At 46.0% G+C, this 11,979-nt stretch overlaps 1 protein-coding gene across 2 annotated transcripts in view; it reads left to right on the forward strand.

The window, feature by feature from the left end:
* The window catches only part of Ampd1 (adenosine monophosphate deaminase 1), a 23,725-nt gene that overhangs the window by 4,502 nt on the left and 7,244 nt on the right, over positions 1–11,979 (forward strand). For both annotated transcript variants that reach the window (XM_021196272.1, XM_021196274.1), the window contains 7 exons: positions 1,196–1,370; positions 3,019–3,184; positions 5,549–5,714; positions 8,010–8,229; positions 9,740–9,869; positions 10,990–11,184; positions 11,463–11,594. In XM_021196272.1, the coding sequence (XP_021051931.1) occupies positions 1,196–1,370; positions 3,019–3,184; positions 5,549–5,714; positions 8,010–8,229; positions 9,740–9,869; positions 10,990–11,184; positions 11,463–11,594 (1,184 nt within the window). The remainder of the gene's footprint in view (positions 1–1,195; positions 1,371–3,018; positions 3,185–5,548; positions 5,715–8,009; positions 8,230–9,739; positions 9,870–10,989; positions 11,185–11,462; positions 11,595–11,979) is intronic.

Below are 11,979 nucleotides of genomic sequence, written 5' to 3' on the forward strand. Positions count from 1 at the left end.
ACTGTAGCTGTCTTCAGACACTCCAGACGAGGGTGTCAGATCTTGTTACAGATGGTTATGAGCCACCATGTGGTTGCTGGGATTTGAACTCCAGACCTTTGGAAGAGCAGTTGGGTGCTCTTACCCACTGAGCCATCTCACCAGCCCATAAATAAATCTTAAAAGAAGAAAGAAATATTATTAAAAAAAAATGGGAAAACTGGCTGGGTGGTGGTGACACACGCCTTTAATCCTAGCAATTGGGAGGTAGAGGCAAGTGGATCTCTGAGTTCAGGGCCGGCCTGGTCTACAGAGTGAATTCTGGGACAGCCAGGGCTATACAGAGAAACCCTGTCTCAAAAAAAGAAAGGGAAGCAAAACAAAGCAAACAGACAGACAGACAGAATGGGGAACACGGTCTGAGTCCAGTCCCTGAAACCCACCACATGGTGGAAGGAGAAAACTGACCCCCCAAGGTTTGCTTTGCCTCTCTCTCTCTCTCTCTCTCTCTCTCTCTCTCTCTCTCTCTCTCTCTCTCTCTCTCTCCCCATGTCTCTGTTTCTCTCCGTCTGTCTCTCTGTCTCTGTGCCTCTGTTCTGTCTCTGTCTGTCTGTCTGTCTCTCTCTCTCTTTCACACACACACACACACACACACACACACACACAGAGGGGGGGGGAATGTAAGGAGCTTTCAAAGGGTCACTCATTGTCAAAGGCCCACAAGGAATGGATTCCCATCACATAATACTAAGTTTTGACAACTCCCTTTTACCACATAACAACATATCATAGATGTCAGGCTTAAAAAAATCAAAAAACAAATGAACAAACAAACATGGAGGTTAGCTCCCAGGATCATCGGTCCTTTCTACAGTGTCTTCAAAACTATCAGGAAGACCCAGTTGACCCAATGGAAAGGACTGTGCTATGTGATGACTATGAAACCAAGCTTAGCCCTGCCAGGAGTAAGTAACGTTACAGGAAGAGTTTGTCCTGTAGGAGTCTAGCTGCATCGATAGGGTTCTTCAGAAGTGTGCTCCATACACAACCCTGCAGTAATGTGAAAGAAAGCCAGCCTGGCCCTCTCGTTAGAGATCAGGCAAACCATGAAGCCACACACATTATCCTAATCCTTGTGCCTGATCCCTCAAGAAAACTCCTGGGTGGCTTTTGGACAAGGGTGTCAACTAATATGTGGAAAAAAAACCTCTTCTAGAAATTGATGACGCAATGCGTAGCTTTGCTGAAAAAGTGTTTGCCTCTGAAGTCAAAGATGAGGGAGGTCGGCACGAGATCTCCCCCTTCGATGTGGATGAGATCTGCCCAATTTCCCTTCATGAGATGCAGGCCCACATATTCCACATGGAGAACCTGTCCATGGATGGCAGGAGGTAAGTGTGGCAACTTGGGACAAAGTGTGGCGGCTCCTGAAAGAAGGTCTGGCTGAGTGTGGGTCACAGGGAAAGGAAGAACTCTGCCCAGGTTCCGAGTTCTCCTCCTCTTTGCATAGGTTAGGGTGAGACGCTAAGTGATAGAAAAAAAGAAAGCAGTTCCTCCTGCTCTGGTCTGCTCCGTAAGCTAAATAAAGCCTTTCTCTCACCCCAGGAAGAGAACCGGAGCCTCCGGAGTGGGCTGACAGCTGCAGTTAGCACTCTCAACATAGACATAGTTGGCACGGGAGCTGGAACACAAATGCCGCGTTCAGCCATGCCCCCTAGTCAACAGCACTGCTGCTCTCTGTTAGGAATCCCTCTCCGGCAAGTCTGAGGGCACCTTGGCCTTGGAGGGACACATCTTTGCCCATATTGCACCTCTCATGCGTGTTACCCTTCCCCTAGGAGTTACCAGAGGTCCTCCTGGTCTCCCATGCTGTCTTTTTCTTGGTTTTATACCTTTAAAGGAGGGACAGCACGTCGTCTCCTTTGAGATCCTTGGAAGGACCTCACCCAGGGATAGTCTCTCTTCAAAGTAGAAACTCAAAAACAAAACAACCCCCCCCAAAAAAAAAACCAAAAAACTGTTCATATAAGAAAAGAGTACCAGCCAGGAGTGGTGGTGCACATCTTTAATTCTAGAACTTGGGAGGCTGAGGCAGGCAGATTTCTGTGAGTTCAATACTAACTAGCCTGGTCTACAAAGTGAGTTTCAGGACAGCTGGGACTACACAGAGAAACCATGTCTAAAAACAAAAACAAACAAACAAAAAAACAAAATAGCAACAACAAAAACAACACAAAAGTTTCTAATACCATGCAAAACATTTGATATGCTTTACATCTCACATAAATCCTATAAGGTAGCTAGCTACTTTAACTTGTCATCTTTGTGACAAAACACCCAAACACATGGACTTAAAGGAGGAACAGTTTTTTTGAGCTCAGAGTCTCAGGGTTTTCAGTCCATGGTCAGTTGACCCTATTGTTTGAGCCCATGGTGACTGGGGATATCACGGAGTTCATGATGAAGCAAAGCTGATTGGTTTATGGCACAAAGGGGGAGAAGGGAGGAGGAAGGCTTGGTGTCTCAGTACCCCCTTCAAGAGCGTGCCCCCGATAAGGACCTCATTCCTTTCCACAAGCTGGTGGGCCAGCCTCCAGCTCAGGGTGGGATTTCAGATGTGAGCTGTAACAGAACTTCCTCAGGTGTGGTACTGTGCTCTCAGGAAATGGAAGTTCAGAGAATTAAGGAGCGTGAATACAATGTCACAGGCTACAGCTGCCATTACCCGAGTTCACTGTAACAGCTGGATTGCCAACTCTATTCACACCAGACCATTTTTGGAAGGAGTGTGTTATGTTGAGGCCTTCTAATACATTCCCGTGGGTCCCCTGTACTAAAGCAGCTGTCCAATTTGTTGGGTACTTTCTTCTCTCACTGTGGTAGTATCTTGTTCCTGACAACCAGTCCTTACTTTAATTTTTTACTTTTTTGGCCTCAAAATAAACCAGCATAGTGAAAAATCCACCTGTTACGATGGAACTCCTGAGGAGGACCAAGCTAATTATTTTTATTATTATTATTGGTTAATTTCCAACCCAGAAAAAGGCGTTTCCAAGGACGGAAGACTGTCAATTTATCCATTCCGCAAAGTGAAACATCTTCTACCAAACTGTCCCACATTGAAGAATTTATTTCTTCATCCCCAACCTACGAGAGTGTGCCTGACTTCCAGAGGGTACAGATCACTGGAGACTATGCCTCGGGGGTGAGTCATGCTTTGCCACGCAGATGTCCCCACAGATGGACACGCGTAGCTCCATGCTGTCTTCCCTTCCTGTGAAAGCGGGTGTTGATTGCCTCCCTTGCCCAGCTTCCTCTGCCTCTCAGTCCTAATGCTGGATGTCACATTCCTGGGTTGCTCCATTATCCCACACGATGTCTCCTTTATCTGCCTTGCTAATACATTGACACTACGAACACTACAAAGAAGGGAAGGCTTCACTGTAGATAACCCAGACCGCAGTGGACAGATGGGCAAACAGACCAAGGCGAGCAGCAGGGAAGAACACTTTGTTGTAGCTGACTGCACCATAAAGTAAAAACAGAGGTGAGGAGCTGAGGGCAGAGGGCACTGCAGGTTAGCTGAGCTCGCCAAGGAGGCTGGAGACCTGAGTTCAAGCCCCAGCTTCCACATGGTGGAGGAGAGAACCAACTCCTGCAGTTGTCCTCTGACAGCATATGTGCACCATGGCACATGCCACAGACAGACAGACAGACAGACAGACAGACAGACAGACAAGTCAAGGGAAATCTAGTGGAGGGGGGCTGGAGGAACGGCTCAGCAGTTAAGAGCATTTACTGTTCTGGCAGAGAACCTGGGTTCAATTCCCAGCACACACATGGTGGCTCACAACTGTCGGAATTCCAGTTCCAAGGGATGCAATACCTTTCTTTGACCGGCCCACCCCACCATGGGTATGATTGTGGTCTTACACACATGCAAGCATGCAAAACATTCACACACATAATTTAAAAAAAGAAAAAAAACGAAAAAGAAAATTCCACCAAGGCCACTGTCTTTAGACCGTATAAAGTCTCCGGGTTTGTTGCAGTAGCTTACACAGCAGGTGTCCCTTGGAGTGGATTCTAGTATGTCACAGGGATACTGAACTCAGGTTACTAACAGTGTGTCCTGCTTGTCTTATCCCAACAGTTGGCCAGTTAATAAATCTCTGCTACAGGGACTTGCAGTATCAGCACCATATTGGTGAAACTGTTATCGAGCGCTCAGTCTCTGCTCCAAATATGGATTTCGTGCCTATGCTGAGCCCCTGCCTCATGTAACTGACCCAGCAGGGTAAGGCCTGAGACACTCCCAAGGCTCAGCGAGCTGAAATGCAAGCCATTCTTGTTTGTTTATTTTCTTCAGTATGGCGACCAGGGCACTGAGCAGTCGGCCAGCACAGACAGTAAAGAGCTGATATGAGTTTTTTGATGAAATGGTAAAGACGTGATAAACACAATTTGGAAAACTCCAGACGTCAAAGCTTAAAGCTCAGGAGACACACTTGGCACCTGTGTGCTTAGTAGACAGGAGAACGGAAAGAGGAGAGAAATGTATGGAAGTCGGGGAACAGTGACCTCACACCAGAGACCTGGGCCTGGGGTCTCATGGCTTCACTTAGCAGCTGAATAAGGCTAAGCTGCTGAGCAATGTTCCTCTTGGCCGTGCTCGGTAGCCAACAGGAGCATCCTCGAAATGTAAGCCAAAAAAATGGGGAGGGGAGTCTCAGTTCTGAAGTCTCAGGGCCTGTGGAACCTGATAAGTAATTGGCCCAATAAGGGCCTTATTGCTAGGCCTTATTGCATCTAGGCCTTACATGCTAAGGTTCTGAGGGCTGGACACATGCAGATGAATAGAAGCTCACCCTAGCCGGTGAGAAGCTGTGAGGAGTTGATAGAACAAGCGTCTTTGGAAGCTGACCCTCAGACCAAGGCTTGCTCTGGGTTCTTTGAGCTAATGTAAGCATCTATCTTTCAAAATAGACCGAGTGTGAGCTGTCTGGCTGTGACATATGCCACTCTGCTGATTGCCAGGGCTCATTCTTGGATCTGGAGGGCTGGGTGTCTCCTTCCTCACCGGCTCCATATGTCTGTGTCATTTCCCTGAGTTGCACAGTCAGCGGAAGAGGACCTGCCATAGAGGAGGACCCCACTCCAGTCAAGGGTATACCAGGCAGCAGCTGTACTCCCCTAATAGAACTCCAAATGAGCTCTCAAAATAGACTTACCAGTCAGGATCCGTCACCTGTATCACCAGCCTTTGAGATCACACTTACGTTGTCCCCAGAGAGAAGGTCTTTGAGGCTCTGATAATTCAGTAAACTGGAGGTAAGGAAACAAATTTCCAGCAGCTCAAGCTCTAGGTTTTATTCTAGAAGTGTTCTCTTTTAACACAGAGATAAAATTCTCTAAGATGGTCTAAAACCCCTGCAGAGAGTCCCAGGGTCCCAGAGCAGGAAGAAGCAGCAGGGTAGGCAGGATAGGCTCAACGAGGCCACAGCAATGAGAGGTCAGCCTGGTCACTTTCCTGGGTCTCCCAGGCTCGGCTCTGACACTTTCTCGACAGGTAACCGTTGAAGACTTCGAGGTGGTTTGTAAAGGTCTCTATCGGGCTTTGTGTATACGGGAGAAATACATGCAGAAGTCATTCCAGAGGTTCCCCAAGACCCCCTCCAAGTACCTGAGGAACATTGATGGCGAAGCCTTGGTGGCAAACGAGAGCTTCTACCCAGGTAACTCACTCCCTCATAAATGTAAGGTATACAGCTTTAGACTTATCTATTAAATATGATTTTTGTTTTTGTTTTTGTTTCTTCGAGACAGGGTTTCTCTGTGTAGTCCCGACTGTCCTGGAACTTTCTTTGTAGACCAGACTGGCCTCAAACTTAGAGACCCACGTGCCTCTGCCTCCCAAGTGAGTGCTGGAACTAAAGTCATGGGCCACCACCGCCCGGCTCTAAATATGAACTTTAACATATCATCTTAGATGATCAGTGACCCAGCCTTAAAATATCACGGTTGCCATTGGCCCTAACCTGGGGCATGTCGGTCACTCGATTGGGCCCTTATAATACCTTCAGGATCTCTTCAGGATCTCTGAAAACCCAAGTCAGACCTGTGTATCTCCTGGACTCAGTGGTTGTAAAGGTGCCCTAATTACTCAGCTACGATTCAGCTCCCCCTCTTTGTCTCATTCTCACTTCCCTGCAGGTTACTAAAGCACAGTCCTAAGCGTGTTACTTTCCTGATTAAAAAAAAAAAGTCTAAGCTCCCCATGCCCCTCTCTACACAGCCAGTCAGAATCACCTGCCTCCATCCAAAGGGCGGTTCAGGTTCCTCCTTGCTCGCTTAACCTATTTCTAAACAAACACTTCTATCCCCTCCCCACCCCACCACCTTTAGTCCTTAGTCTTTGTTATGGATGGGAGTGTTTGTGACAGGATCTCAAGTTACCCAGGTTAGCCCCCAAACTAGATCTGTAGCTGAGGATGCCCTTGAACTCATTGACCTACGCTCTCAAGTTCACGCATGACCAGGGTGCAGACCGAACACCATCATTTCTTTCTCTCTTTTTTCTCCTTTTCCTCCTCCCCCCCACTTTCTCTTTCCCTTCTCCCTTCTTCTTTTGGAGGGGAAGAGCTTTTTTTTTTTTTTTCCTTCAAGACAGGGTTTCTCTGTATAGCCCTGGCTGTCCTGGAACTCACTTTGTAGACCAGGCTGGCCTCGAACTCAGAAATTCGCCTGCCTCTGCCTCCCAAGTGCTGAGATTAAAGGCGTGTGCCACCACCGGGCTTTTAAAGACATGGTTTCACTCTGTAGCTCTGACCATCCTGGAACTTGCTCTGTAGACCAGGCTGACCTTGAACTCACCGAAATCCACCTGCCTCTGCCTCCCTAGTACTGGGGCTAAAGGTGTGCATCAAAAGTATCTGGCAAGACTGTTTTTGTTTTAAAGTAACACTCTGGAGTTTAATCACACCTTCATATAATTTTTTAATAAAGCAATAAACTACACTAAGCAGAAAGTCTGTGTTGACCAATTTCAGGAAATTAAAAGTCTTTATCACCATGTCTGGTTACACCTGCCTGGAAGCCCAGCCCGAGAAGGTGGAAACCAGAAATCAGGAGTATAAGGTAATTCCTTAACCACAGAACAAGGTGGAGACCAGCTTGGGCAGGAAGAGCCACTCTAAAAAGTCCACTCCTGTCTCCTTAACTAACTAAACAAACAAGCAAGAAACACATGTGAATGAATAGCCCTGTCTCGGAAAAAAAAAAAGAAATAAGAAGTAGTGACCTACATCTTTGATCCTAGCCCTCGGGAGTCAGAAGCAAGTGGATCTCTATGAGACTGAGGGCAGCCTGGACTACACAGCGAGTGAGAGACCAGCCAAGGATTCATAATGAGACTTTGTATCAAGGATAAATCTTAAAAATTATTTCTAAATAGTGTATTAATTGTATAAATACTACTAAATAACTTGAAAATCGTTCTTATGATAAATAAAATATTATCATAGTTGATGTTTGTTTTTTGAGACAGGGCTTCTCTGCATAGCCCTGCCTGCTCTCTTACCTCACTCTGTAGACCAGGCTGGCCTCAAACTCAGAGAGAGCCTGCCTCTGCCTCCCAAGTGCTGGGATCAAAGGAGCCAGCAATGCCTGGCTCCTAGTTATTTTTATACTAACAATTTAAGTCACTTTGGGAGAATAAGCTTTGTTTAAAGGACAAATGAAGCTGAGTGCTATGGTGCATGACTTAGTCCCAGCACTCGTGAGGCAGCGGATCTCTCTGAATATGAGCTTTAGGCTGGACTGGTTTACATAGCAAGTTCTAGGACAGCCAGGGTTACATAGTGAAACCCTGTCTTTTAAAAAAAGACAAGTTAAATAATGTTGGAAAATTATAACTGATGAAGTATGAAATGACAAACTAATGTGATTTGCAATATTTTTTATTTGGGTTATTTTTTACATGGTCATTCCTCCTATGTGCTGATCTATTACTCTGTGTTTTATTGAAAAAGTATTTACCCCTCCTCCGAAGAAGGGTGAAGACCCCTTTCGCACAGAGGACCTTCCTGCAAACCTGGGCTATCACCTCAAGATGAAGGGTGGTGTGATTTACATCTACCCTGATGAAGCGGCAGCCAGCAGAGATGAGCCCAGGCCCTACCCTTACCCAAATCTGGATGACTTCCTGGATGACATGAATTTTTTGCTTGCTCTAATTGCACAAGGGCCTGTGTAAGTGTTTACTGAGATCTGAACATTAGCAGCCAGTGTTACTGATGATCATAAGAATGCTTTTCACGCCGGGCAGTGGTGGCGCATGCCTTTAATCCTAGCACTTGGGAGGCAGAGGCAGGTGGATTTCTGAGTTCGAGGCCAGCCTGGTTTACAAAGTGAGTTCCAGGACAGCCAGGGCTATACAGAGAAACCCTGTCTCGAAAAAACAAAAAACAAACAAACAAAAAACCAAAAAAAAAAAAGAAAGAAAGAAAGAATGCTTTTCACATGCTTATCATTGTCAAATACTGCCTTCAGCTCCTTCATTCCTTGCAAGGGCCTTATGCATGCATCTATCTATCTATCTATCTATCTATCTATCTATATCTATCTATCATCTCTATCTATCTATTGTCTATCTATCTAATCTATCATCTATCTATCTATCCACCTATCTCTTTGTCTCTCTATTATCTATCTATCTATCATCTGTTTATTTGAGGTACCTCAAGTGGGCCAGGTTAACATCAAACTTGCTATGTAGTCCTAACTAACCTTGAACTTCTATCCTCCTGCCTCCACCTCCCAAGGGCTAGGACTACAGGTTTGCACCATCATTTGCAGTTTATGCAGTGCTGGGGATAAAACACAAGACATCTTACTTGCTAGGCAAGCATCCTATCAACTGAGCTACAATCCTACTCCTTTTTTTCTTTAGATTTTCTTTTATTTTTTATTTTATCATCATCATCTTTATTATCTTGAGTTGTTTTTTTTTTTGTTTTGTTTTGTTTTGTTTTGAGACAGGGTTTCTCTGTGTAACCCTGGTTGTCTTGGAACTCATTCTGTAGACCAGGCTGGCCTTGAACTTAGAGAGCCTCCTGCCTCTGCCTCCTGTGTCCAGTATCACAGGCCTGTACCACCATCACTGCCTGGCTTATTTTCTTTTTTCTTTTTTTTTAATTATGTGTATGTGCAAGTTTCTGTGTGTAAGTTTGTGCATATAAGTGCAGATCCTAGAGAGGCCAGAGGTATCGGATCTCCTGGCCCAGTGGTTACAGGTGGAATGGTGCGATGCTACATATAAGTGCTAGGAACCAAACTCCGGTCTTCTTAACTACAGAGCCATCTCCCCAGGGTTCCACCTTACCCTGAAATACCTTAATTACACTTTAAGGAGCTGAAGCATCTGAAAGTTGAGGGAGCCAGTAACTAGCTCAATGTCACACAGTGCTGGACCAGGATGGTGCCCAAGTCTATGGACTCCACAGCCAGGGCCCTTACCCTTGACCTACACAGTCCTCATAGATTTTTAGGCGCCACCTCTAGTGCTCCCTCATTATTATGTCCAGCTTTGATGGAAAGCTGGGTACTTTTTCAATGGGATTAACTATGGAAGAAAGCAGTGTCTGCTCCTGCAACCATTCCCTCTTTTGGGTTAGAAGAGTCCTGGAGGCTTTGAAATTGTTACCATTTTCCTTACATGTCCAGAAAGATGCTTAGGATCCTGTGTGTTCACTTTCCACAGTAAGACTTATGCTCACCGCCGTCTGAAGTTCCTCTCCTCCAAGTTCCAGGTCCATCAGATGCTCAATGAGATGGATGAGCTGAAGGAGCTGAAGAACAACCCGCACCGGGATTTTTATAACTGCAGGAAGGTAAGTATGTCAGCTCAGAGCTGCTCAGAGGGAAACACCTGTGTGGGGACTTCTGAAGGACCAGATGCCACCTGCTGAGGAACCTACAACTTCTGCAGGTTACATGGATTTTTGTGAAGGCAGGTAAATTAGATCTAGCAGATTTGAAAGGCCATGCTGTTCCTTGTGAAAGAAAAAGAAAGAAAGAAAGAAAGAAAGAAAGAAAGAAAGAAAGAAAGAAAGAAAGACAAAGATGAAAGAAAGAAAGAAAGAAAGAAAGAAAGAAAGAAAGAAAGAAAGAAAGAAAGAAAGAAAGAAAGAAAGGCAAAAATAAAAGAAAGAGAGAGAAAGGGAAAGGGGAGGAGAGGAGGGGGACGAGAGAGAAGAGAAGAGAAGAGAAGAGAAGAGAAGAGAAGAGAAGAGAAGAGAAGAGAAGAGAAGAGAAGAGAAGAGAAGAGAAGAGAAGAGAAGAGAAGAGAAGAGAAGAGAAGAGAAGAGAATTATAATTAAGAAGAACTGGGAAGAAGCTATGTGGCAGAGAGATTGTCCAACTTGAGGTCTGCAAGGCCCTTAGTTTGGGGCCCAGAGCTGCAGAGATACAATCACCAGTAGAATACAAACCCCAACCTTTGAAGAGTTACTACTTCACGCTTGGGAGAGCTTCCTTCTCACCACCACCCAGCTGTTTCTTGAAGCAGGGTCTTGCGTAGCTCACTCTGTCCTCAAACTTGATATATATTTGAATGTGGCTTTAACCTCCTGACCTTCCTGCCCCCCCCTGGGGCTGAGATTTGGCTGGGGTTACAGGCATGTGTCAGTGTCCCCAACAAGCTTCATAACTTCAATAACTTCTTAACTTCTTTGGGTACAAAAGCCATGACAGCATGTTGGATGCACTGATGTTTGAGAGAAGCAAGCATCTTCCCTGCATCCTGCTGACTGGCTCACATTCTTGCACAGGTGCAGAGTACACCAGTGGGTCTTTACCACCGGGCCACCTCTACCGACCATCAGTTTGATCAGTTCTCACCACTATCTGTCTCTCCCTCCTTCCTCAGTGGGGTCTGCAGGCCTTGTGACCACTGACGGCCGTATTCAGAAGGCTGATCGCTGCATTTTCTTTCTCTGAACATGTGCCTAGGTGGATACTCACATCCATGCAGCTGCCTGTATGAACCAGAAGCACCTGCTGCGCTTTATTAAGAAATCTTACCACATTGACGCCGACAGAGTGGTCTACAGCACCAAAGAGAAGAACCTGACCCTGAAGGAACTTTTCGCTAAATTGAATATGCATCCCTATGACCTGACTGTTGACTCTCTGGATGTTCATGCTGTAGGTTGGAAAGATGCTCATTTTACTCCCTCTAATGACAGAGAACCCCAAATGTCCCAGGCCATCCCTCCCTTAGCCCATCCCTCGTAGCTCCTTGGCTGCTGTGATGATTGAAAGCACACCTGATGAGTGTTGAGGTGTCACTCACCCTGGACTTCATTCTTAGAGCCCAGCCTCTTTCCCTGAGATCAGTCTTCTGTTCCACTTGGTTGTTCCTGGGGACTCTGCTTCCAGGAAGCTCTGATAATCAAAACTTCTGCTCTTGTTTCTGTGTTCAGGGACGCCAGACGTTCCAACGTTTTGATAAGTTCAATGACAAATACAATCCCGTGGGTGCAAGTGAGCTTCGGGACCTCTACCTAAAAACAGACAACTACATTAATGGGGAGTATTTTGCCACTATCATCAAGGTGAGACAAAAAAAAAATACTTGGTACAGTTCATGAATAGGGGAGGAGAGAAAGAAAGACAGGAAAGAAGGAAGGGAGGGAAAGAGAGGAAGGAGGGGGAGGAGACACAGGGGAGGAAGGTATCCTGGGGGAAATGTCTCTGTTTCTAGGATAGAGAAGTCAAGGTGTGGTTTAGATGATAAGGACCTGGCCTGAGGTTTGGGCAGAGCTAGGAGCATCCTTGTGTTGTGTTTTAAGAAGCAAGAGTAGCGCTTGGGACCAGGGGTGGTGTCCTAGGGAACGAGGGGGTGTGAACGTGTAGGGGTGGAGTAGGGGGTCGGGTGGGGGTGTATATACAGCTGTACTGTCTAGCAGGTCCCATGGCTATCTTGTTGTCCTTTGTCTG

This window comes from Mus pahari, chromosome 4, assembly GCF_900095145.1.
Source record: "Mus pahari chromosome 4, PAHARI_EIJ_v1.1, whole genome shotgun sequence".
Classification (NCBI taxonomy): domain Eukaryota; kingdom Metazoa; phylum Chordata; class Mammalia; order Rodentia; family Muridae; genus Mus; species Mus pahari.